Source organism: Chelonia mydas, chromosome 23 (genome assembly GCF_015237465.2).
Source record: "Chelonia mydas isolate rCheMyd1 chromosome 23, rCheMyd1.pri.v2, whole genome shotgun sequence".
Classification (NCBI taxonomy): domain Eukaryota; kingdom Metazoa; phylum Chordata; order Testudines; family Cheloniidae; genus Chelonia; species Chelonia mydas.
This window is the reverse complement of record NC_051263.2, coordinates 8,221,226-8,247,831: the sequence shown is the minus strand read 5'-3', so window position 1 is coordinate 8,247,831 and position 26,606 is coordinate 8,221,226. Positions and strand designations below refer to the sequence as shown.

The 26,606-nt window shown below is 58.0% G+C and overlaps 1 protein-coding gene across 4 annotated transcripts in view; it reads right to left on the bottom strand.

Annotated features, from left to right (window-relative positions):
- MARK4 (microtubule affinity regulating kinase 4) overlaps positions 1-26,606 on the bottom strand; it is a 59,741-nt gene that overhangs the window by 9,725 nt on the left and 23,410 nt on the right. For all 4 annotated transcript variants that reach the window (XR_006287257.1, XR_006287256.1, XM_037884441.2 and 1 more), the window contains exons 2-11: positions 18,822-19,019; positions 18,279-18,332; positions 16,266-16,314; positions 15,038-15,103; positions 13,807-13,877; positions 12,486-12,542; positions 11,884-12,120; positions 10,987-11,106; positions 9,539-9,638; positions 8,968-9,077 (exon numbers count right to left, since the gene is read on the bottom strand). Coding sequence is in view for 2 of the 4 variants with exons in the window: in XM_037884441.2 (XP_037740369.1) it covers positions 8,968-9,077; positions 9,539-9,638; positions 10,987-11,106; positions 11,884-12,120; positions 12,486-12,542; positions 13,807-13,877; positions 15,038-15,103; positions 16,266-16,314; positions 18,279-18,332; positions 18,822-19,019 (1,062 nt within the window). In the remaining 2 variants the exon portion in view is untranslated. The remainder of the gene's footprint in view (positions 1-8,967; positions 9,078-9,538; positions 9,639-10,986; positions 11,107-11,883; positions 12,121-12,485; positions 12,543-13,806; positions 13,878-15,037; positions 15,104-16,265; positions 16,315-18,278; positions 18,333-18,821; positions 19,020-26,606) is intronic.

Here is a 26,606-nt window from a genome sequence, read left to right as displayed (position 1 = left end):
CTGCCTTGCTCTGCAGAGACTGCCAGTGTCACTGTGACACTCCTGGGAGCATCGTGCAGCCATGGAAGGGAAAGGTGCAGGGCTCCGCAGGGCACCGACTGGGCTGGACTTGCTGCAGGGAGACAGCGTCGCTGGTGCCCAAGGCCCAGTCTTGCTGTCCTGCCTGGCCCTGTGCAACTGGGGAGGTTCTTGGGGCCCGGCCCACTAAAGGGGTCACTCCCAGGAGACTGATCACAGGCCGGGGAACAGACCAGCCCCTGTGACTCCGTGACTCTGGCCCCTGCAGCCAAGATCTGGCTGCAGGGCATGGAGCTGGCAGCTGCCCTATGTGGTTGCTGCCCTTCCCAGTTCAGAATCGCTGGTACATTTCACCCTGCCTCAAAATACCATCACAGAGGCTCAAACGATATGTATACCTCCCCCACCCCCAATCAGGAAGCGGAGCAAAACATGCCCATGTTTAACCAGCGGAATAACGAAGATGGTTAGAGACAAAAAGACATCTTTAAAAACTGGAAGTCAAATCCTACTGAGGGAAACAGAAAGGAGCCTAAACTCTGGCAAGGCAAGTGTAAAAGCGTAACTAGGAAGGCGAAAAAACGAATTTGAAGGGCATCTAGCAAAAAACACAAGCACCAAAAAAAATGTAAACCACATCAGATGCTGTGGACTAACAGTCCGTGGGGTCGCTGGACAATGCAGTTACTAAAGGAGTACTCCGGGAAGACAAGGCCGTTGTGCAGAAGCTAAATGAATTTTTTGCATCAGTCTTCACTGCAGAGGATGTGAGGGAGTTTCCCACACGTGAGCGCCATTCTTTTTAGGTGACAAATCTGAGGAACTGTCCCAGATTGAGGTGTCAATAGAGGAGGTTTGGGAACAAATTGATAAATTAAATAGTAATAAGCCACCAGGCCCAGACGGCATCACCCAAGAGTTCTGAAGGAACTCAAATATGAAATCGCAGAACTGCCAAGAGGTTACTTACCTGTAACTGGAGGTTCTTCGAGAGGTGTGGTCCCTATCTGAATTCCACTGAAGGTTATACGCATGCGCCATGTGTCTGGGCCAGAGATTTTGGAAGCAGCAGTAGTGTCCGTTGGTCCGCACATGCGCCCTTGCTCCGCCTCATGGTTTCATATGAGGCAATAAAAGGGCGGGGTGGGCTGACCATGCCCTCAATTCCTTCTCCACTGCAAATGGCACAGACCCACAGCAGAGGGGAAGGAGGGTGGGACTGGAATTCAGATAGGGACCACACCTCTCGAAGAACCTCCAGTTACAGGTAAGTAACCTCCTCCTCCTTCAAGTGACGGTCTCTATTGTGTTCCCTTGAGGGTGATTAACAAGCAGCACCCAGTCAGGAGGCGGGTGCGAGGAAGAGGACAGAACTGTGGAATGGAGAACAGCTGTGCCGAACGAGGCATCCATTGCAGAGTCTCACACCAAGGTGTAATGAGAAGAGAAGGTTCGTACCGAGCTCCACGGGGCCACCCCACATGTCTGTAAGCGGCATGTCGTGAAACATGGCCGTAGCCGATGCTTGTGCTCTTGTGGAATGGGCTCGTACCCCAAGGGGCAGAGACAGTCCTGACAGCCGATAGCAGAGCGTAATGTGCGCCAAAACCCACTTAGAGATCCTCTGTGTGGAGATCGTCTGCCCCTTAATCCTGTCAGCTATCGCCATAAACAATCTAGGGGACTTGCTGAACGGTCAAGAGAGTGAAGGTGCCGCTTCTCTGCCGAGGCGTGAGGCTTTGGAAAGATGGCAGGTAAGCGTACGGGCTGGTTGACATGAAAACAGGATACAACCTTTGGCAGAAACTTGGGTGCAGACACAGAGAAACCTTGTCCTTAAGGAACGTGGGATCCGCTGTCATGGCCCCCAGTTTGCCTACCGTGAGATGGGTAGTAATAACTACCAGGAAGGCGGCCTTCATGGAAAGGAGAGACAGAGAGCTGGAAGCCAGAGGTTCAAAGGGTGATTTTATCAATGGCGTGAGGACAAGGTTGAGGTCCCATTGGGGAGCGATGAGTTGAATGGGCAGATAAGTCCATAGGAGGTCCTTTCAAGGCCTGCTAGTCAAGGGGCGTGCAAAGACAGAGTGCCCCTCCACAGGGGATAGAAGGCACAGATAGCCACTACATGCACCTTGATGGAGTTGAGTGCGAGTTCTGACGCCTTCAGGGACAGAGGGCAGTCCAGAAGAAGGGGAATGTCCATGTCCTCAGGATGCTTCCTCTTGGCCCGTTAGGAGCCTCGTGGCCTCTTTCCTGCTACTAGAGAGGATGTCTTGCTCTGCCGACAAATAGTCCCATTCTAGTGAAGATGCCCACCCAAAAACCAAGCTTTTATGGGGAGCGTCTATGGATCAGGATGCCTGATCCTTCCTCTATGTTGTGTGAGCAGCTCTGGGAACATTGGCAGCAGAAGCGGGGGATGCACTTGTCATGGAGTCCCCGGGCAATGCTCTGGAACTGCTCCCTACGCAGCCAGGCAGGACTCTGGGGGAGCCTCTTCTCTGGGAGCAGACTGTCTGCAGGTTAAACAGCTCACACGGCTTCCTCCTTGCTGGGTCTGACCTCGGAGCATTCAGCATCCTCTGCCTCTCCCACAGCGAGTCTGCCCAGGCGGGGTCCTGGGGAAGCCAGAGGGTCCTGCATCCCAACTTCGCAGTCAGACGTGACTCTCAGCCAGCCAGTAAAACAGAAGGTTTATTAGACGACAGGAACATGGTCTAAACCAGAGCTTGTAGGTACAGAGAACAGGACCCCTCAGCTGGGTCCATTTTGGGGGGCAGTGAGCCAGACAACCACGTCTGCACTCCACTCCATGTCCCCAGCCAGCCCCAACTGACTCATCCTCCAGCCCCTCCTCCTCTGGGCTTTGATCCTTTCCCGGGCCAGGAGGTCACCCGATTCCTTTGTTCTCCAACCCTTTAGCTCTCACCTTGCAGGGGGGAAGGGCCCAGGCCATCAGTTGCCAGGAAACAGGGTGTCGGCCATTCTCTGTGTCCAGACCCCTGCACACACCTGCCCTCTAGGGCTCTGCAACCATCATACACCTTTATCCCATCACCTAGATACTTAAGAACTGCATAAGGGAAACTGAGGCACTGCCACAATATTCAGATAAAACATTAAGAACAGTCCCACTTCGTCACAGCACTGACGTGCAGAGAAGAAGGAGGGAAACCAGAACTGGCGAGGCCAGAACAGAGCGATCATTTGCCCCATAACCTCAGCCATGCAGAACACAATGCCATCCACAGCCTCAGAAACAACTCTGACATCATAATCAAAAAGGCTGACAAAGGAGGTGCTGTTGTCATCATGAATAGGTCGGAATATGAACAAGAGGCTGCTCGGCAGCTCTCCAACACCACTTTCTACAAGCCATTACCCTCTGATCCCACTGAGGGTTACCAAAAGAAACTACAGCATTTGCTCAAGAAACTCCCTGAAAAAGCACAAGAACAAATCCGCACAGACACACCCCTGGAACCCCAACCTGGGGTATTCTATCTGCTACCCAAGATCCATAAACCTGGAAATCCTGGACGCCCCATCATCTCAGGCATTGGCACCCTGACAGCAGAACTGTCTGGCTATGTAGACTCCCTCCTCAGGCCTTATGCTACCAGCACTCCCAGCTACCTTCGAGACACCACTGACTTCCTGAGGAAACTACAATCCATCGGTGATCTTCCTGAAAACACCATCCTGGCCACTATGGATGTAGAAGCCCTCTCCACCAACATTCCACACAAAGATGGACTACAAGCCGTCAGGAACAGTATCCCCGATAATGTCACGGCAAACCTGGTGGCTGAACTTTGTGACTTTGTCCTCACCCATAACTATTTCACATTTGGGGACAATGTATACCTTCAGATCAGCGGCACTGCTATGGGTACGCGCATGGCCCCACAGTATGCCAACATTTTTATGGCTGATTTAGAACAACGCTTCCTCAGCTCTCGTCCCCTAACGCCCCTACTCTACTTGCGCTATATTGATGACATCTTCATCATCTGGACCCATGGAAAAGAAGCCCTTGAGGAATTCCACCATGATTTCGACAATTTCCATTCCACCATCAACCTCAGCCTGGACCAGTCCACACAAGAGATCCACTTCCTGGACACTACGGTGCTAATAAGCGATGGTCACATAAACACCACCCTATACCGGAAACCTACTGACTGCTATTCCTACCTACATGCCTCCAGCTTTCATCCGGACCACACCACACGATCCATTGTGTACAGCCAAGCTCTGCGATACAACCGCATTTCCTCCAACCCCTCAGACAGAGACAAACACCTACAAGATGTTATCAAGCATTCTTACAACTACCACACCCACCTGCTGAAGTGAAGAAACAGATTGACAGAGCCAGAAGGGTACCCAGAAGTCACTTACTGCAGGACAGGCCCAACAAAGAAAATAACAGAATGCCACTAGCCCTCACCTTCAGCCCCCAACTAAAACCCCTCCAATGCATCATCAAGGATCTACAACCTATCCTGAAGGACAACCCATCACTCTCACAGATCTTGGGAGACAGGCCAGTCCTTGCTTACAGACAGCCCCGCAACCTGAAGCAAATACTCACCAGCAACCACACACCACACAACAGAATCACTAACCCAGGAACTTATCCTTGCAACAAAGCCCATTGCCACCTGTGTCCACATATCTTTTCAGGGGACACCATCATAGGGCCTAATCACATCAGCCACACTATCACCTGCACACGTTCACCTGCACATCTACCAATGTGATATATGCCATCATGTGCCAGCAATGCCCCTCTGCCATGTACGTTGGTCAAACTGGACAGTCTCTACATAAAAGAATAAATGGACACAAATCAGACGTCAAGAATTATAACATTCAAAAACCAGTCGGAGAACACTTCAATCTCTCTGGTCACTCGATTACAGACCTAAAAGTGGCAATACTTCAACAAAATAACTTCAAAAACAGACTACAACGAAAGACTGCTGAATTGGAATTAATTTGCAAACTGGATACAATTAACTTAGGCTTGAATAGAGACTGGGAGTAGATGGGTCATTACACAAAGTAAAACTATTTCCCCATGTTTATCTCCCCCTCCACACACACACACACACTGTTCCTCAGACGTTCTTGTCAACTGCTGGAAATGACCCTCCTTGATTATCACTACAAAAGGCTCCCCCCCTCAACCCTGCTCCCCTGCTGGTAATATCTCACCTTAAGCGATCACTCTCCTTACAGTGTGTATGGTAACACCCATTGTTTCATGTTCTCTATGTATATAAATCTCCCCCACTGTATTTTCCACTGAATGCATCCGATGAAGTGAGCTGTAGCTCACCAAAGCTTATGCTCAAATAAATTGGTTAGTCTCTAAGGTGCCACAAATCCTCCTGTTCTTTTTGCGAATACAGACTAACACAGCTGCTACTCTGAGACCTCTCAGAATGACTGTTGCTCTCTCCTGTCCGATCTTGCATAGAACATGTGGCAGGAGCGGTAGGGAAGGAAAGGTGCAATTGATATGGTCTGACCAGTGGATGACTAGGGCATTGCCTTGGGAGCGGGTGCCGAGCCCCACCCCACCCCCCTCCCCAGGGAGTACTGGGTGCCTTTGCTGTTGGCATGGGAGGCGAAAAGGACTCTGGTAGTTGGAGTCTCCCCGCAAATGGAAATGTCGGCAACCACGGTGTCGTGGAGCGCCCATGAATTGCTGGCTCAGAGAATCTGCAATCACGTTCTGATTCCCGGGAGGTAGGCTGCTGACAACAGGATCTTGTAGGTGACCCACAGAGGAACTGCTTCCTCGCAGAGCGCTGGTGACCATGTGAATGGATGGGAGAAATGCGTGGCATGGGATGCCCTCCGCACCACCCGAAACTCCAGGACGTTGATGTGCATCCTCGATTCCTGAGGGATCTAAGTCCCCTTTGTCACGTGATCATCATGAGTGAGGCACCAATGGCTCCCTTGCTGGGGAAAGGGCGGGTACTGCCACTGAGCCGGTGGAACCTTTGGATAGTCATAGCGACGTTACGGGAGGGGCGGACCCTGTGCTCTGTCCGAGTCCTCCGATGCTGAGAAGCCAGAGCCTTTGGTACTGTCGGAACCACAGGAGCCATAGAGAGCAGGTGGGAACACGACCCAAAGGAGGTAAGTTCAAGGTAGGAAAGCATACCCTCTTCGGTGGCAACTGCACCTGAAGACGAAGGCACCTCACTGCCTCCAATGCAGAGAGTTCTTGCGGCTCGGGTGCTGACTTCGGCCTCCCTGGCGTCCCTGGCATGTGCCCCGCAACCGGAAGCAGAGCTGGAATGGAGCACTTCCGCAGAACCCAGGGTTTCCTTGACTTCAGTGGCACCGACTGACCTGGAAAGGATGCATGGCATGGTGGAGCTGGCATTCTGTGTGATGTCTTGTGAGCCTTGGAACATGCCGCTTCTCCGTGGCTGGAACTTGTAGGCGATGCAGTGTCCTTTTTGGGCCTGGAGGAAGACTCCCTGCCATGTTATGCACATGTGTCTCAGCCTGACAACTCGGTCCTTGCCTGGGTCCATAGCACTGGTACCAGTGGAACCGGACCTGGTCTCTGTGATAGGAGGTGCACTCCTGGGCTTCTTAGGCTGATGTACTGTGGGGGCAGTCCCTGGCCGGGGTCTGACTGCGGTCTCATGGCGACCTCCATGAGGTGGGGTCTCGAGGCACAGAGCCCAGCCTGCCCGGGTACGGCTTGGGCAGGAGAGGAGGATATGGCACCTGAAAGCAACATGGGCTTCTCCCAAGCAGTAAAGGCAGCGCTTAGCTCGTCACTGACCAAGAATGAGTGATGGCAGGAGGTGCAGATCCTGAACCCCGATGTCTTCGGCATAACCCAGTACCCAGACCTGGTTGCTAGGGAGGGTGAGGTGGGAGAGCAGGAGACGGGTAGAATGGCATCCTGAAGTCCCTAACAATCCTAAAAACTAAATTACTGTAAAACCAACAAAAATACTAACCATGTACAGGTAGAAAACCATCTTTTCCCCCCTGCATTTTAGAAAGTGCATCACATTCGGACCATGCGGCAGTGAGAAGGAAATGAGGGCACGGTCAGCCCGCCCTGCCCTTTATCGTCTCAGACAAAACCATGAAACGTAGCAAGTACGCATGTGTGGACCAAGGGACACTACTACTTTCAAAATCTCCAGCTCTGGATTCATGGCACGTGTGTACAACCCTCCGTGGAAGAGAATAGGGACCATCATTCGAACAACAACTGTGGTATGTAACCTATTGCTTACATCAGCCTCTGTACCAGATGACTGGAGGATAACTAATGTGATGCCAATTTTTAAAAAAGGCTCCAGAGGTGATCCTGGCTATTACAGGCCAGTGAGCCTAACTTCAGACCCAGGCAAAACTGGTTGAAACTATAGTAAAGAACACACAAATAAACGTGATATGTTGGGGAAGAGTCAACATGGGTTTTTTAAAGGGAAATCATGCTTCCCCAATCTACTAGAATTCTTTGAGGCGGTCAACAAGCATGAGGACAAGGGTGATCCCGTGGATATAGTGTTCCTGATTTTCAGAAAGCCTCCCTCACTAAAGGCTCTAAAGCAAAGTAAGCAGTCCTGGGATAAGAGGGAAGGTTCTTTCATGGATCAGTAACTGGTTAAAAGACAGGAAACAAAGGGTAGGAATAAATGGTCAGTTCTCACAGTGGAGAAAGGTAAATAGCGGGTCCCCCAGGGATCTGTACAGGGACCTGTGCTGTTCAACATATTCATAAATGATCTGGAAAAAGGGGTGAACAGTGAGGTGGCAAAATTTGCAGATGATACAAAATTACTCAAGATAGTTAAGTCCAAAGTTGGCTGCGAAGAGTTACACAGGGACCTCACTAAACACAGGGACCTCACTAAACTGGACAACAAAATAGCAGATGAAATTCAATGTTGATAAATGCAAAGTAATGCTGTCACGTCACACATGTACATTGGAAAACATAATCCCAACTATTCATACAAAATGATGGCATTGAAATTAGCTGTTAGCCCTCAAGAAAGAGATCTTGGATAGCTCTCTGACAACATCCACTCAGTGCGCAGCGGCAGTCAAAAAAGCGAACAGAATGTTAGGAACCATTAGGAAAGGGATAGATAATAAGACAGAAAATATCACTATATAAATGCCACTATATAAATCAATGGCACGTCCACACCTTGACTAATGTGTGCAGCTTTGGTCACCCCATCTCAAAAAAAGATATATTAGAGTTGGAAAAGATACAGAGAAAGGCAACAATAATGATGAGGGGGGAATGGAACAGCGTCTACATTAGGAGAGATTAGAAAGACAGGGACTGCTCATCTTTGAACTATTGAGTTATATGACAGAGGTCTATAATTGTGACTGGTCCGGAGAAAGTGACTCATCGAAGCATAAAAGGGCATGTGACTAGATAAGGGGACACTGGACTCCATTTTAGTGCCTGTGTTTTTCCACACACTGGGTTGGGGGCTTGGCTTGAAACAAAGAAGTTCCTTCCACATGGAATAAACTATAAAAGGGGGAAGTCAGTTCAACCGGGAGAGCCTCACTCCCTCTCAACACAACACCTGGAAACACCTTAGGAACAAAGACTGAACAGGGGGGTGCCAGGCAGGAAAGAAGGAAGCCTGCCTGTGTAGGGAAGCTGGGTGGACAGTTTGTACTATCTAACTGTTTAATCCTATCCAGTTTAGAGAATTTAGATTGCGGTTTTATTTTTTATGGTAACGTACTTTGATCTGTATGTTATTACTTATAATCACTTAAAAGGGAGCCCAGGCTGGCGAGACAGAGGGTTCAGCGATATCCCAGTTCCAGGTTGCATCCCAGGGGAAACACGTCACAGGCTCCCCACGGGTCCTCCCCACCTCCAGATCAGCCCCCAGGCTCCCCTGGGCCTGCACTCACCTCGTTCTTCCTGCCCAGCAGGAGGTAGGTGGCCGTGACCTCGTTGTATTTTTGGCTGTTCAAGGCTTCCTTGATCTCCTCGCGGGTGTATCCCATTCCCACCATCACCTCTGGAAGAGAGGGGTTGGATTCACTTCTGACACAGACACCACCCCCACCCCCGCCGGGGCAGGTACCATGCGGTGTCCAGCCCCTGCCGGATGGCACAAGCCCCGTGTGTCCCCTGGGATAGATGATAGGCCCATGGGCAGCGCCCATTTGCCCAGGTACTTCTGAGCCCTGTCGGGGCTGGGATGAAGGGGCCATGTCCTGGCCCTGGGACCCTGTACAGCTGCCCTGGGGGGGGGAGTCGGACAAGGGTCCAGGCCGTGGGGCCGTAGTCTCGCTCTGTCCCACAGCCAGTCAGCTCAGGCCACGTCAGTGAGCCCTCCCCTAGCTGGTGCCAAGCAGAGCCCCTCCCTGAACCTCAGAGGGACTGCGGACAAATGCTCCCCCAATAGGCGTTTCCCCCTTGGTCATTGGGGTCCAGACAGTGGTGCCCACTCAGCACAGCAGAGCCCTGGACCCTCACCGATGCGCTTGGTGTCCCCAAAATCCTCCTCAGGCTCCTTGTAGGGCTTCAGCTCGTCGCCCTCGTAGCCGATGTTGATCCATTTGTCCTTCATGATTTGCTGAGAGAGAAGGGATGGATTAGGAGGTCTCGGGCCTCCCCGGTGGGGGGCTGCATCTTGAGACCAAGCACCCCTCACCTCCCTCCCATGGGGACAGGGGACACGATTGCCCCTTGCCACGCACCCATCGCCCCCCCCCACAACCGGGACAAGGGCCGCGTCTGCCTCCCACCATGCACCCATCATACACACACGCCCCCACACTGGGGGAAGGGCCATGTCACTACGCACTCCTCCCGCTCCACAACCGGGACAGGGGCTGCATCTGCCCCTGCCACTTACCCATCAACCCCCCATCCCAACCACACACCCCGGGACAAGGGCTGCGTCTTCTCTCCACCACACACCCATCAACCCCATGGGAAGTCTCCCTGCCTGGTACCCATCACTCTGCCCCCGCCCCAGGACAGGGCCTGTCTCTCCCTGTCAGGCACCCATCACACCCCTACCCCCAGCGGGACAGGGGCAGAATCTCCCCCCCGGCACCCCTCAGGACGCAGCCTGCATCTCCCCGCTGGGGAACAGGCTGTGTCTTCCCACCACTGGGCAGGCCCTCCACCCCCGGCAGCGCCTGCAGACCAGGAGCAGAGACAAAGGACTCAGCGCACTCCTTCCCGTGCACCTGGGCCCCATCCCTGCTGTGTGTCTAGAGATGCTGTGGGTTAGGGAACCCGACAGCCCAAATTCTGGCCCCCAGGGAGCTCTCATGGGCCTGCGGGAGCCGCACCTCCCCAGGGACTCCCTGCTGGCTCTGCAGGCCCCACCCGCGCAGGGGGCTGAGCTCTGTGGGGGCTGCACGGAGCTTGCCTGGGTCTCAGACACCCTGTAATTATCCCCTGAGTCAATTACACTAATTACAGTCATTGGGGAGACAGCGTCAGGCAGGGCCCCGCGCAGGCAGCAACAGCTTAATGAGAGCTCGCCCCCATGGGGATTGCTGCCACTCGGGGGGCACAGTGCAGAGCAGAGGGCAAAGATGGCGTCCCAGCTCCATGGACAGAGTTGGGGGGGCTGGGTAAATGGGGCCATAGAGCACAAGAGCGGCAGGGTGAGGAAGTGGGAATGTTGGTAATATTATTATGATGCCCCTGTGTGCCTCGGTTTCCCTCTGGGCTTTGCACTGCTCTGCACAGGGTGTAAAGGGTTAAACAGTTACTCCAGGGGCAGAGCGGGGCTGGGAGGCACCGCACTGTCTGGGGGCTGCCAATAGGTTGTTCTGGAGAAGCCGTAACCGACCCAGATCGATGGAGGGCACAGGGAATGGGGAATGCCAAGGGACTGAGCACAGGGAATGCCGGGAGGTTCTCCCGGGAGCACCCTGCCACCCTTCCCTCCCCGGGGCACTCACCTCCAGGGTGCAGCGCTTGGCAGGATTGAGCACCAGGAAGCGGCGCAGGATGGTCTCGCAGTCTGTGGACATGTAGAAGGGGACGCGGTACTTGCCTCGCAGCACTCGCTCCCGCAGCTCCTGGGGGGACGAGGGAGGGTCAAGTCAGGCAGGGTTCCCCCCGCCAGCCTCCCTGCCTGCCCGGGACCTGCTGAGCCATCCCCAGGGACTTCGTTAGGAGCTGGCCCCAAAGGGTTCCCCCCTCCCCCTCCCCATACAAAGCGGGGGTCAACTCCGATGCAAGGCAGGGACTGGGCTCTGCCTAGCAGGGCTGTAGGGTCCCCTGGGCCCCAGCTCTGTGCCCAGGCTCTGGCTATAGGGACCCAGAGCCTCCTCTGTGATGCAGGGGACAAGGCCCTGCAGAAAACACAGCCAGACCTAGAGATTGCCTTTCCGTTGGGCTAAGTGCTGGTCCTGCCACCATGCCCCCCCAACACCCACAGCCCCATGTCCCTCCAGGACCCCCTGTGCCCCCATCGCCCCACCCCCATGTCCCCCCCAACACCCACAGCCCCGTGTCCCTCCAGGACCCCCTGTGCCCCCATCTCCCCACCCCCATGCCCCCCCTGGACATCCTGTTCCCCCATCTCCCCACCCCTATGCCCCCCCAACACCCACAGCCCTGTGTCCCTCCAGGACCCCCTGTACCCCCATCTCCCCACCCCCATGCCCCCCCAACACCCACAGCCCCGTGTCCCTCCAGGACCCCCTGTGCCCCCTTCTCCCCATCCCCATACCCCCCAACACCTCCATCCCCATGTCCCCCCAGGACCCCCATGCCCCTGAGTCACCACCCCCCATCCCTGTGTGCCCCCCAGACACCCCCATCCCTGTGTGCCCCCATGCCCCCCTGCTCACCTTGAGGTTCTGCCCGTCGAAGGGCAGCGAGCCGCTGACCAGCGTGTAGAGGATGACCCCCAGGCTCCAGATGTCGACCTCGGGCCCATCGTATTTCTTGCCCTGGAAGAGCTCGGGTGCGGCGTAGGGGGGGCTCCCGCAGAACGTGTCCAGCTTGGAGCCCAGCGTGAACTCGTTGCTGAACCCGAAGTCAGCAATCTTGATGTTGGCATCGGCGTCCAGCAGCAGGTTCTCTGCCTGAGGGGGGACGGGGGGCACAGCAGGGTCCGGCCACGCCCCCACAGCCGGGGGGCTGGGGTACGTCAGGGTCAGGCCCCACCCCCACAGCCGGGGGGGGGAGGGGGTGGGAGGATAGGGGCAGTGCCTGGGAGGGAGGGAACAAGGGGGAGTGGGTGCTGGGAGAGGGCCTGGGCTGGGGCAGAAAGGGGCTCTTGCCTTCAGATCTGGTGTGGTCTGGGGGGAGGGTAAGTACACTGGGGGGGGCTGGGGGGATGCTCGCGCAGTGCCCAGAGTGGGGGAGGGGAAGTACATGGGGGACTGTGGGGATGCTCGGGCACTGCCCAGGGTGGGGGGAGGGGCAGAACCCGGGTGGGGTGACTCACCTTCAGGTCTCGGTGCACGATGTTCTTCTGGTGACAATAGTGCACGGCCGAGACGATCTGGGGGCAGAGCTGGCAGTGACTATGGGACTAACGAACGCCATCCTCTGCCCCCCATCGCTCCCCCCACCCCCCTGCCCCCCAGCAGGGGAACGGCTCCTGTAAGGCGAGTGCCCTGCTGCCAGGGATCGATGGCTGGGAAGGCAGCGCCCATCCGGATTTCCAGGCCGGCTCCCAGCAGGGAGCCCTTAACCCCCCCCCCCCACACACACACACCCCGCCATACACACACACACACACACACACACCCCGCCACACACAAGAAGAGTGGTTCTCACGCTTTTGTACTGGTGACCCCTTTCACACAGCAAGGCTCCGAGGGCGACCCCCCTTACAAATTAAAAACACTTTTTTCTATTTAACGCTATTCTAAATGCCGGAGGTGAAGTGGGGTTTGGGGGCTGCGGCTGACAGCTCGTTACCCTCGGTGTAATAACTCCTGACCCCCTGAAGGGTCATGAGCCCCAGTTTGAGAATCCCTGCACAAGAGGGTCAGCAGCAGAGCCCTTCCACTCTCCACTGCCCCCTCCCCCTACTCCACACACACCACTCAGCCTCCGCCCCACAGACTAGGGCCAGCAATGCAGCCTCCCCCCACAGAGCACACAGCCCTCCCAGAGCCGTCAGCACAGCCCCCCCGCGCAGAACACGCAGCCCCCCCGACCCGTCAGCACAGCCCCCCACAGAACACGCAGCCCCCACATGCAGAGCCAGCAGCCCCCCCCATGTGCAGAACACGCAGCCCCCCCCGAGCCGTCAGCACAGCCCCCCCACAGAACACGCAGCCCCCACGTGCAGAGCCAGCAGCCCCCCCACGTGCAGAACACGCTGCACCCCCGACCCGTCAGCACAGCCCCCCACAGAACACGCAGCCCCCACATGCAGAGCCAGCAGCCCCCCCCACGTGCAGAACACGCAGCCCCCCCGAGCCATCAGCACAGCCCCCCCACGGAACACGCAGCCCCCACGTGCAGAGCCAGCAGCCCCCCCCACCACACACGCAGCCCCTCCACAGAGCACACAGATCATACAACCCCCCCCCCCACCCTCATCCCTCAGGCTGGAGCTGACCAGAGACTCCGCCCTGAGCTACAGTGATGTGCCCAACAGGGCGGGGGCTAGGGGTGCAGAGAACTCCCACCCCGCTCCCCACAATCCCTGCTGCCAGCTCCCCCCACAGCCAGCGCCTGCCTGCTCCCCACAGCGCCCCCTGCTGGGGTGGGCAGGGCTCTTGTCCATTCCCCTGTCCAGATTCTGTCCTGACCTGTCTGAATTTTGCCCGGGCTTCCTTCTCCTTCATCCGTCCATGTGACACGAGGTAGTCAAAGACTTCGCCTGCGGGGAGGGGGTGCGGTCAGGAGCAGTCTGTAGTGGCAGGGGGTAGTGCCAGGGAACCCGATGCCAGGAGGGAGGCTGGGGTGAAGGGGCTTCTGGCAGATGTGACCCCCACCTCCCCGCCCTGCTGGACAGCCACAGCCTCATGAATGCAGCTTTCCTGCCGGGGGGGGGGGGTCCATTACAGCAGGACATGGGGGGCATGGAGACCCCACACATCCCCAAGAGCGGCCAACCAGGCTGGTTGTGCCGGGGTTCATGCCCCCCACCCGACACTGGCCTACCCAACCGCACCCTGCAGCGTCCACGATGGGATGAGCCTGAGCCCAGGTGGCACCAGCCCGCAGGCACAGATGGGAGCCGCCCATGGAGCCACTGGAATGGATGGGAATGTGTACGCCCCCCGCCTGGCTCCCAGTGCCAGCCTGCGCAGGGAGGCAGCTGCCAGGTGGGTGGCACCTGCAGGGGCCTGGTGGCTTGGCTTATTTTAAACAGAGCGAGGATAATTTTAGCAGCATGGGGGGGAGCCAAGCAGGGCCTGTGATCAGGAGGGGCTGTGGAAGGGAAGAGGGCGCATCACGCCAGGCAGAATCCCTGGTCAGGCAGGGATGTGGGGGGAGTCACACCAGGCAGAGCCCTCGGTCAGGAGGGAGTGGGGGCATGTCACGCCAGACAGGCCCCTGGTCAAAAGAAGCTGTGGGGGGTTCACACTGGGCAGGGCCCCTGGTCGGGGGGAGCGGTGGGAGGGGATACGCCAGGCAGGACCTGTGGTCGGGAGGGGTGGGGTGGGGTGGGGACATGCCAGGCAGGAGTCCTGCCTCCCTCCCACACCTGTCTATCTCCCCAGGCTGTGATTGCTGGGGAGGCCTTTGGGGTGCTGGGCCAGGCTGGCTCCCATAGCTACCCACAGGCTCAGAGGGTCCCAGAGCCAGACTGCACCCCAGGGCAGGCTGGGTGGGGCTGTAGCCCGTAGAACACTGGAGGTGAGCCAGGCAGAGGGATCTGGGGGCCATGCAGGTAGGGGGTGCGGGAACGCAGAGGGGTCCAGAGCTCCAGGTGCGGCACAGACATCCCCAGGGGTTGCAGGCATGCAGAGGGCACAGGCCTGGGGGAGCAGATGGCGGGGCAGGGGCTGCCGGCGCGGCAGGGGGCATTCTCACCAGCGCTGGCATACTCCATCACCAGGTAGAGTGTTTTCTCCGTCTCTATCACCTCAAACAACTTCACTGTAACAGAGAGACACAGGTCAAGGCCCAGCTCCCGACATCGCCCAGCGAGCCCCACTCTCACCCGCACGGCCCACACGGTGCCTGCCGCTGGGGCCCTGGTCGGGGTCTCTCCCATGGTGAGGCTGGAAGCTTCTTCGCTCCCTGTGCAAGCCCCGGTGCCCCTAGCTCCTGGTGGTGTGGACAGGGCGGCACTGTTACTCCCCACGCGGGATGGGGAGTGGTGTCTCTGAAAACGCCCTTCGCAGCACAGCATGGACCCCTTCCAGAGGGCTGGGGGCCGCAGGGAGGGGCTGGGGGCCATGACACTGCAGAGACAGCTCTGATCTGTGACGGCAAAAAGAAGGAAATTCCTAGGCAAACCCCTCAGCTCTGTTGCTAGGGGCTGCCCAGGCTCCCTGCACTCCGGAGCTCCCGCCCTTGGGCAGCTGGGGCAAAGGGGGTTGGGGTGACCCAGCCCCAACATCTGGAAATACTCGGGGAAGTTTTGCACAGTCACCAGCCTTCACTCTACCCCTCGCTGCTGCCCGTCTGCTCCCTCCACAGCTCTGCCCTGTCCAGAGCCCGCTCCGCTCCCGGAAGCCCTGGAGCCTGCAGACAGCCCCACGCGCCAGCCGGGAGATGGCAGACATGCCCACGGCTGCACTGCCACGGACCAGAACCTCTGCACTCACACGGAGCGTGCTAGACCCTCCTCTGAAATATATGGGTCACAGTCCCGCAAACACCCTCCTGGGATGGGCCTGACCCTCCCTCCCAAACCCCCTCATGGGCCGGGCCTGGCCCTCCTACGCAATGTCCCCACAGGACGGCCCGACTCCCACCCAACGCCTGTCCCAAATGTTCTCACAGGATGGGCCTGTCTCTCCCTTCCCCCAGACCCATCACTGGACAGGCCTGCCCCTCCCCCACTCACACGCCATCACGGGAGGGGCCTGACCCTCCCGACCCCCCCCCCAGCACACAGGAGGGCTCTGACCCCCTGTAGTTGAGGGACCTGCAGGGGCAGTGCCCACCGAGCAGAGGTGCCAGGGTCCGGATCCCCTCAACTGGCAGAGGCCGTTGTGGCTGGGGGACGGGGTATTTGGGGCTGCCATTTGCTCAGGCCCCATCGCCCCCGTGCCGCTGAGCCCCAGAGCCAGACCCCTGGACCCCAGCTCACCGATGTTGGGGTGGTTCAGGCCCTTCATGATCCGCACTTCCCGGAAGAGCTGCAGGGGGCAGAGAGACGGGTGTGTGTGTGTGGGGGTGTTAAACAGCCTCACAGCTCCTCCTCACCTGCCCCACCACCTCTAGCCCCCCAGGGCCTTTCCCTCTAGGGGGCACTGGCTCCAATCCAGCCCCATGGCAGGGGAGCAACTGGTTCAAGGGGACAGGGAATGAGACACGGGGCCTTTCCCCTCTGGGGGGCACTGGCTCCGATCTGACCCCATGGCTGGCGAGTGGCTGAGGGGGACAGGGAAGGGGACATGGGCTCTTTCCCCTTGGGGAGCGCTGGCTCCGATCTGACCCATGGCTGGCGAGTGGCTGAGGGGGACAGGGAAGGGGACATGGGCTCTTTCCCCTCTGGGGGTGCTGGCTCCGATCTGACCCATGGCGGGCGAGTGGCTGAGGGGGACAGGGAAGGGGACACGGGGCCTTTCCCCTCTGGGGGTGCTGGCTCCGATCTGACCCCATGGCGGGCGAGTAGCTGAGGGGGACAGGGAAGGGGACATGGGCTCTTTCCCCTCTGGGGGTGCTGGCTCTGATCTGACCCATGGCGGGCGAGTGGCTGAGGGGGACAGGGAAGGGGACATGGGCTCTTTCCCCTGGGTGGGGGATGCTGGCTCTGATCTGGCCCATGGCTGGCGAGTGGCTGAGGGGGACAGGGAAGGGGACACGGGGCCTTTCCCCTCTGGGGGTGCTGGCTCCGATCTGACCCCATGGCGGGCGAGTAGCTGAGGGGGACAGGGAAGGGGACATGGGCTCTTTCCCCTCTGGGGGTGCTGGCTCTGATCTGACCCATGGCGGGCGAGTGGCTGAGGGGGACAGGGAAGGGGACATGGGCTCTTTCCCCTCGGGGAGCGCTGGCTCTGATCTGACCCATGGCGGGCGAGTGGCTGAGGGGGACAGGGAAGGGGACATGGGCTCTTTCCCCTCTGGGGGTGCTGGCTCCGATCTGACCCCATGGCGGGCGAGTAGCTGAGGGGGACAGGGAAGGGGACATGGGCTCTTTCCCCTGGGTGGGGGATGCTGGCTCTGATCTGGCCCATGGCTGGCGAGTGGCTGAGGGGGACAGGGAAGGGGACACGGGGCCTTTCCCCTCTGGGGGTGCCGGCTCCAATCTGACCCCATGGCGGGCAAGTGGCTGAGGGGGACAGGGAATGGGACACGGGCTCTTTCCCCTCGGGGAGCGCTGGCTCTGATCTGTCCCGGTGGCAGGGGATGGGCTGGCTCAGGGGTTTGTTCTCATCTGCTCCCCACCCACAGCTCCTTTGCTAATTAGCAGCCCCTGGAGATGCCTCTGGAGCAGCTGTTACCACAGCGACCAGCCTGGCCTCTGGGCACTAATTAGAGCAGTGACCTGAGGGAGGGGAGCCCGTGTCAATGCCAGGGGCTGGGGCAGCCAGTGTGGACTGGGGCTGGTAGTGTCCTGAGGTGGGGGGACAGGAGCGGGGCAGGTGTCCTGGGGCGGATGGGAAAGGGGGGCAGGTGCCGGGCAGGGTGGGTGTCCCAGGTTACCTGCGCGGAGAGGCGCAAGGCAGGGCCAGTGCCCTGGGGGGCCGCCGGGCAGAGGGATGGGTCCCTAGGATAGTGGGGTGGGGCGCTGGGTATGGGACCCGAGCTCGCGGAGGAAGCACAGTGAGGAAGTCGCAGGCATGGGGAACCCAAATGCCAGAGCCAGAGCCCCCCCTCCCCGAGCCCAGAGCACAATGGGCTCTTTGTGAAGCCTGGGAACCCAGCCGCTGGCGTCAGAGCTGAGCCGTGGGCAGCCAGCGGGAGGTGGGGGGCAACCCCCATCCAGGGTGGCCTGGAGCTGCTGCCTGTCCTGCCAGTCCCAGGCCTGGCTACCTCTGTCCCTCCATGCCCAGCCCCCGGGCAGCGCGGCCCCTGCCGGGACATTGCCCCCTCCCCAGGGCATGGGGCTGCCAGCACCTACAGGGTGTGGGGCCCCTCCCCCTCCGCTCATGCTCACCTTCTGGAGGCTCGTGGGGTTCAGCTGCGTCTTGTCGATGATTTTTATTGCCACCTACAAACAAACCAGATTCTGGCTGGGGGGCGGGGGAGGGGTTTAGGGCACTCAGTGCCTGTGCCCCCCACTTCCCTCTTTGTGCCCCATATGCTCCTCCACTCCCCTGCCCCATCTGCACTTGTGCTATACTCCAGCAGCCTCTGGACCTCTGACACCTCAGCCTCCCCCACTCTTCCTAGTGCCCCCCCTTGGAGATCTCCCCTGTGCCCCCCCAAAATCTGAGCTCTCCTGTGCACCCCCTCAGTTTACACTACTCCAGAGAGCCCCCCTACGTCCCCCACTCTCCGTGGAGTGCTGCCACGTGGCTCCCCACCTCCCCTGCTCTCCCTGGAGCGCTGTCCCATGGCCCCCCCCCGACCCATATCCCCTACTTGCCCTCCGTAGCGCGCTGCCCCATAGTCCCTGCCCTCACTGGAACACTGCCCCAGGACCACCCTATAGCCTCCAACCCCACAGAGTGCTGCCCCGTGGCCCCCACACCCTCACCTCTCTGCCTGTCAGGATGTGCCGGGCCAGCTTGACCTTGGCGAAGTTGCCCTTGCCGATGGTTTTGAGGAGTCGGTAGTTGCCGATGTGGGGCTGCTCGTCGGTGCAGGAGGCGATGGAGTTCCGGCAGCGTGCACCCAGCGACCGGCTGGACCACGATGAGCCCTTCTCCGAGCGGCTGCTGGCCAGGGTGGAGTGCTGCAGGGGAGAGAGACAGCATCACCTGGGGGCAGGAGGGCACCAGGCGCTGCGGGGAGTCCTGGCTCCCAGCTTCCGGCTCTAATCGCCAGACCCCACTCCTCTCCCAGAGCTGGGGAGAGAACCCAGGAGTCTTGGCTCCCAGTCCCCCGCTCTAGCCACCAGACCCCACTCCCCTCCCGGGGCTAGTGCACAGTTTGGGTTCGAAGGCATGCTGCGGCCACTCAACAGCTGGGTTAAGTCAGCACAGGGGCCCCAGCCCCATGGTTTCCCCAGTCCCGAGTACCATGTGCCCAGCTGAGCAGGAAAGCCCAGTGGGGTGGAGGAGTCACTGTGCTACCAGAACCAACCGGACCCTGCCTCAGGACGATGGCACCACACACGGCAACAGGGAGGGCAGGAAGATGCCCTCCAGCCCCCCCCCCGGCCGCCTTCCTGGGCACTGGCCAACTGGGAACGGGATCAGGAGTACCTCCCTAGCAAGGGACGCTCCAATGGGCACCGCTTGGGGCACCATGCCTGTGACGAAGTGGGACTGTTCTTAATGTTTCCTCTGAATAGTGTGGGGGTGCCTCAGTTTCCCCTAGGCAGTTCTTAAGTATCTAGGTGGTGGGGTAAGGGTGTATGATCATGGCAGAGCCCTAGAGGGCAGGTGTCTGCAGGGGTCTGGACACAGAGAATGGCCGACACCCTGTTTCCTGGCAACTGATGGCCTGGCCCTTCCTCCCTGCAAGGTGAGAGCTAAAGGGTTGGAGAACAAAGGAATCAGGTGACCTCCTGGCCCAGGAAAGGAACAAAGCCCAGAGGAGGAGGGGCTGGAGGGAGTTTCAGTTTGGGGCTGGCTGGGACATGGAGTGAAGTGCAGACGTGGTTGTCTGACTCACTGCCCCCCAAAATGGACCCAGCTGAGGGGTCCCATTCTCTGCACCTGCAAGCTCTGTTTTAGTCCATGTTCCTGTCGTCTAATAAACCTCTGTTTTACTGGCTGGCTGAGAGTCACGTCTGTCTGCAAAGTTGGGGTACAGGACCCTCTGGCTTCCCCAGGAGCCCTGCCTGGGCGGACTCGATGTGGGAAGCGCACAGAGGGGCAGAGGATGCTGAATGCTCCGAGGTCAGACCCAGGAAGGTGGAAGCTGTGTGAGCTGTGTGTCCTGCAGACAGGCTGCTCACAGGAAGGCGACTGCCCCAGAGTCCTGACGGGCTTCATGGGGAGCAGTTCCAGAGCATCGCCAAGGGACTCCGTGACAACTGGTGGCAGCGGTGGGATGTACTGCACCCCGTGGATGGCGCTTCCTGCAGTAAGTGACTGGGGAGCAGTAAAACGAAGGGGGATTGACGAGGACCAGGCGTGCTGAAGGCTCAGAGAGGAGCGGTTTCGGGGGGCGGTTAACCCCTGGGAGTGTGTGACCAGCGAGAAGGACTGTGCAGTAATGGGGTCACCCTGCGGACTGCGGTGAGCAGTCTCAGGGGCGGAGGAGCCTGCGGCTTGGCCCTGGAAGAGAGAAGGACTTTTGCAGTAACAGGGTTCTCCGGGGGATTGAAGCGAGCGGTCCCAGGGGTGGAGGAGTCTGCAGCTCGACCCTGGCAAAGAGGTGGTGACCTCGAAAAAGCTGGCATACTTGGGGTTCTCCCTGGAAACCGTGGGGAGCTGAGAGCATACAGGCCTGTGAGTCCACAGCAACTTGGGAAGAGTGGAGTGATGGCCTGTCACCGTCTCCTTAAGAAGGACATTGTAACCCTGTGCAAAAAGAGAGGGTTGAGCATTGGAAAGTTCACCAAAGCACAGTTCATCGTGCAGCTGGAGGAGGATGATCACTCTAAGGAGCAGATTCCTGACCCCAAATGGGGCTATAGCAGGATCTGGGAGCAGCTGGAGTGGGAGCCAGGCATCACAAAAACTCCTGTCCCCGACCAGACCAGGGTCTTCACGATTGGGTTCCCCATCGGGGGATCGGAGACGGACGGGATTGGAGCTGAGTCCGAGAGAGCAAGAGGACTGTGAGAGACAGCGAGAGTCCAAGAAAGAGCTGCAGAAGCAGCAGCAGCATGAACTGACGGTGGTGGAGCGGAGAGGCATGGGGACCCCCCAGGGGTGAGTGGGGATAGACCCCAGGGGGCCAGTTCCGCAGGGAACCTCGAGACTAAATTGCTGCCCCTGCTTAAGGAGGGGGGGATGTGGATGCCCACCTCACTGCCTTTGAGCAGGCTGGAGATTTGAACCAGGGGGACCCTGCGGAAAAGCCCCGGTGTCTAGCTCCCTTGCTGGGTCCCAAGGCCACAGACTCCGTCAGCCAGATGGGTGGGGAGGTGGACAGGCTCCCACTCCTGACCTCAACCTATATGTCTGTGTGGAGTTTCCTGGGGTCAGGCCCCTTGGACCTCCAGTGGGAGCGGAAGGTGACGGTCAATGGGGAGACATTTCTGGGGTGGCGAGATCCTGGGACAGAGAGAACCGTTGTCAGGCCCTGGGTGGTGCAGCCTCAGATGCTGAGGGGCTGTGTGTGCTGGGTGAGGGTCCCAGGGACGAAGCCCCTTGCCCTGCCTATGGCCCAGATCCCTGTGCAGACACAGGAGGGGTGGGACTGGCTGGTTGTTGGGGTTCTCCAGGATACCAGCTGCGAGACCCTGTTGTGGGATGACTGTGTCTCTTTGGGACAGGATCCAGGCCCTGCTCCTGTAACAGCCGAGGGTTTGAATTTGAATCCAGGGAACCAGTCCGTGGAGAGGGAAATGGTCAGTGAAAATGCAGATGACCTGGCTGGCAGGGGGGAGGAGCTGCTTGGCCTGTCTGTAACCAGACCCCTGGGGCTCCCCGCCCCCCTTGCACACTGGAGAGGGGGCTCACGCTGGCTCTGATGCAGTGAGGAAAGCAGGGAGCTCGCTGCCTACCCCCACTGGGACAGCAAGGGCAGCACTGAGCAAAGTGGGAGCTGAGACCCCAGCTGAGTGTGGGGAGACACAGGCAGGGCAGGGGATCTGTTGGGAGTGGCAAGGTGCTTGGTAAGGAAAGTCTGGATGAGCCTAGGCAGCCTTATGAGCTGATGGCTTTGTCTAGTCAGCAGTGGGGGAAGGCGAGGAGAGTGGAAGATGAGTGTCCCTGGACCTTACCTGTTAGCTGGGTGGAGAATTGGGACAGTGAAGGAAATGTGCCTGTGTCTGTCAGGGGTATTGACTTGCCTATGGAGGGAGCTACCCTGATCTCCAAGCAGTTGTCTGTGACCAACCCTGTGTGCTGGGACAGGGGGAATGAGATCCCAAGCTGTGTGTCTGGGAAAGGAGAAAGTGTGTCCGGCTCTTCTTTGTCTGTGGAGCAGACAGAAGGGGCCTTTCAGCCTGTGCTGGTTGAGGGTCGTGCAGTTGTCTCAGAGTTGGTTCTGGATTCAGCTAAAGCCCAGGAAGGGAATGGCCCTAAGTTTGTGTCTGCTCGGGAGAATGGCCCTGTAACTAGGTCACATCCAGTTAGTGTCTATGTAAAATCCCAGAGACCAGACAATTCTGGTGCTTGTATTTTGCCTGTTGCTAGTGTGTGGCAAAGGGAAGGAGAATGCTTCTGACCAGTTATCTAGGAAGTCTGTCAGTTTGCCTGAAAGGGGATTGTGTAGGAATCCGCCTGATGGGCCAGAGGTAATTCTGGATGTAAGTGAGACCCAGCAAGAGTCTGTTGTTGCTCAGGAAAGTGTTCCTCTAGAGCAAGCCCTAGGTAAAGAGGGTAAGAGCAAAATTTCTGTGAGGTGAATTGTTGCATAGAAAAGCCCTAGGGAAAGGAATCCTCATGGAGTCTTTGCAAGCAGTTTACTGCAACTGAAGGGTGTGAAAGTGATTTAATCAAGAAAGTCTCTGTTCCAAACAGCCAGAAATTTTCTGTTGTGAATGGATCCACTGACTTTTCTGTTGAAAGATCCAGTGTGGAGAGCTTTGAGAAGGTCTCAGATGGAGTGAAAGCTGTTAAGAAAGTTAAACCATCCTATAACCAAGTGGCTGTTTTTGGCCAGCTTGTTGGGGCGGCAAGGTTGTTGAGAAAGGAATGTCTCCATGCTAGTTCTGTAAGTGAACAGTATGTGGCCCAGGTCCAGATGGGGGCCCTTAACCAAGAGAGCCTGAATTGCAGCCCTCCAGACTGGAGCGCTGGGAGAAGACCCAATCCCAGTTTGACCCCCTGGGGTTTTGGGGTGGCCAAAGGGCACAGGCCGTATAAACCTTCCCACATGCAGCCTGCGAGTGCTATCGACCACCCCGACCTACGGGAGGGCGTGAAACTGGAAGGGCCTGGTGTAACTCCTATCAAGGAATGGGAGAGATGCTGGGGCATCCATGGGAACGTTGGTGGCTTCGAACTTCCCCAGGTTACCGGCTAAAGTGACCCCGCTCAGTTCGATCTCAAAGGGAGGAGAGATGTGATGAAGTGGGACTGTTCTTAATGTTTCCTCTGAATAGTGTGGGGGTGCCTCAGTTTCCCCTAGGCAGTTCTTAAGTATCTAGGTGGTGGGGTAAGGGTGTATGATCATTGCAGAGCCCTAGAGGGCAGGTATGTGCAGGGGTCTGGACACAGAGAATGGCCGACACCCTGTTTCCTGGCAACTGATGGCCTGGGCCCTTCCCCCCTGCAAGGTGAGAGCTAAAGGGTTGGAGAACAAAGGAATCCGGTGACCTCCTGGCCCAGGAAAGGAACAAAGCCCAGAGGAGGAGGGGCTGGAGGGAGTTTCAGTTTGGGGCTGGCTGGGGACATGTAGTGAAGGGCAGACGTGGTTGTCTGACTCACTGCCCCCCAAAATGGACCCAGCTGAGGGGTCCTGTTCTCTGCACCTGCAAGCTCTGTTTTAGACCATGTTCCTTTGTCGTCTAATAAACCTCTGTTTTACTGGCTGGCTGAGAGTCACGTCTGACTGCGGAGTTGGGGGGCAGGACCCTCTGGCTTCCCCAGGAGCCTGCCTGGGCGGACTCGCTGTGGGAAGCGCACAGAGGGGCAGAGGATGCTGAATGCTCCGAGGTCAGACCCAGGAAGGTGGACGCTGGGTGAGCTGTGTGTCCTGCAGACAGGCTGCTCACAGGAAGGCGACTGCCCCAGAGTCCTGACGGGCTTCATAGGGAGCAGTTCCAGAGCATCGCCCAGGGACTCCGTGACAATGCCCGGCCCAGCAGCCAGAACTGCCCTCTGCCGCCGAGCCCTGGGGTCGGGCACCACTCGGGGCACCAGGCCTGGCCCGGCAGCCAGAACCTCCTGCTGAACTCTGGGGCCAGGCCCAGCTGGAGGAGCAGGGGTGGGTCGTGCCGGGCAGCCGGAGGTGGGGAGATGCAGCAGGGCCCGCAAGGGAGGCTGCCTGCAGGGGTGGCGCAGAGCCCAGCCTGTTCAGAGTCGCTGCCCTTGCCGTGTCCTGCAGCCTGCACCAGCCCCCGGGAGCCACATCTGCAGCTTCAAGGAGACACCATCGATTCTCCCGTCCCCTGCCCCAGCTGCACCCAGCCAGGGAAGGGAGGGGGCAGCAAGCAGTACCAGGAGAGTCCAGACAGCAAGAGTGCCTCCTGACTTCCCCCACACCCCCTCATACCTGCCAGTGCCCCCCACCTCCTCCCAAGACCTGCCACTGCCCCCACACAACACAAAACCCCTCTCCACACAGTGCTGCTGTCCCCCCAACCCTCACAGCCCTCGCCCCTCAGTGCTACAAGCTCCCTATATTAGTGCAGCAAAGGCACCCCCAAATCCCAGCCTGAGCCCGTCATGCCCCCCCCCCCCACCCCAATGTGCCCTGAATGTCCCTGTGCTTTCAGAGCTGCTGTCCCCAGCGAAGGGGAGCAGTCCGGGCCCAAGGAGCCGATCGCATTTACCCACTCAGACAGCTCAGAGCAACTTGGCACGAAGAGCTCGCAGATGGACACCAGCAGCACAGCCGGCAGACCGGGGGTGCCCAGCGCTCAGCACCCCACAGCCCCGCAGGCCGGGCACCCCCCCAGCACCACAGGGGGCCCAGCGCTCAGCACCCCACAGCCCCGCAGGCTGGGCACCCCCCCCCCAGCACCACGGGGGGCCCAGCGCTCAGCACCCCACGGCCCTACAGGCCAGACACCTCCTTCCCAGTACCCCACAGCCCTGCAAGTCGACATCTCCTGCCCAGCACCATGGGGTGGGGGTGGGCAGCACACAGCATCCCACAGGCCCGCAGGCTGGGCACCACCCCCCAGCACCCCACAGATCGGGCCGCTCCTGTTAACACCCATGTAGCCATAGGACAAAAAGGAGGTTCGTGGGTTACACGTTATTGTAGTAAGTCATAAACCCAGTGTCCTTATTGAGATCATGACTTTTGGTGTCAATTCATAACTTTACTAAAGGTCCCAGGCTCATCTTTCAAAAGTGTTGAGGAAGTTTCCTTTGAGGACGAGGAAGGAGAGTTCAGATAAAGAGTCACCATGCTGTGAAAAGTGCTCACCCACAGCCACGGGTGTTTTTGTCTTTTATCATTTTCCTGTGTGAGTTCATTTGAGAGCTCAGTGACCATCTGGTTTCACCCGCATAGTAATTGTTGGGGCGTTTAGTCCACACGTTGTGATAGACGTGTAGGATCCATGGATCTGGAAAGGTGTGTTGTGGGGATCATTGTAGCGGTGGAAATATGGCTGCAGGTTTTGCATCTGTTGTTCTGGCAGGGTCTGGCGCTGTTTTGAGTTGGTGGGTCCTGCTCTGTGGGGAGCTTGCCTCTGATGATGAGCTCGGAGAGGCTGGGGGGTTGTTTGAAGGCCAGAAGAGGAGGTTCGGGAAAGATTTCTTTCTGGGTGGGATCCCCATAGAGTACAGATTGTAGTTATTTAATGATACCCCATATGGGTGCCAGTGTGGGATGCTAGGTGACAACTAGGGGTATGCGGTCGGAGCGGGATTTATTTCTGTGCTGAAAAGGTTCTCTTGGGGTATTTGGGTGGCCCATTCCATGGTGGGATCTACTTCCTTGGTGGAGTGTCCTTGTTTGATGAAGGTGGTTTTGGGTGTGTTAAGGTATGTATCCTGGACTCGCTTCGCAGCATATTCTGTGGTATCTGAGAGCCTGGCTGTAGCTAACAGATTTCTTGGTGTTCGGGGTTGTTACAGGATCTGTAAAGGTACGTGTGGGGATCCGTGGGTTTCCTGTGTAAAGTTGGCTGTAGGGTTCCATTGCTGAAGCGGATTGTGGTGTTCAGGAAGTTGATGCTGGTGTGGGAACATTGTAGAGAGAGTTTAATGGGCGGGGATGGGGTGGTGGCTGCTGAAGTTGTGGTGGAAACCTATGAGGCAGTTTTGGTTGTCTGTCCAGAGGATGAAAATATCATGCATGTATCTTAGGTATATCATTGGCTTTTGTGGAGCATTTCTCCAGAAATTCTTCTCCATGGTGCCCCATGAAGAGGTTGGCACATTGGGGAACTATCCGAGCGCCCATGGCTGTTCCCATGGTTTTTGACAAAGTGTTGTTCACAAACCAGATGTCAAGAATTATAACACTCATAAACCAGTCGGAGAACACTTCAATCTCTCTGGTCACGCAATCACAGACATGAAGGTCGCTATCTTACAACAAAAAAACTTCAAATCCAGACTCTAGCGAGAAACTGCTG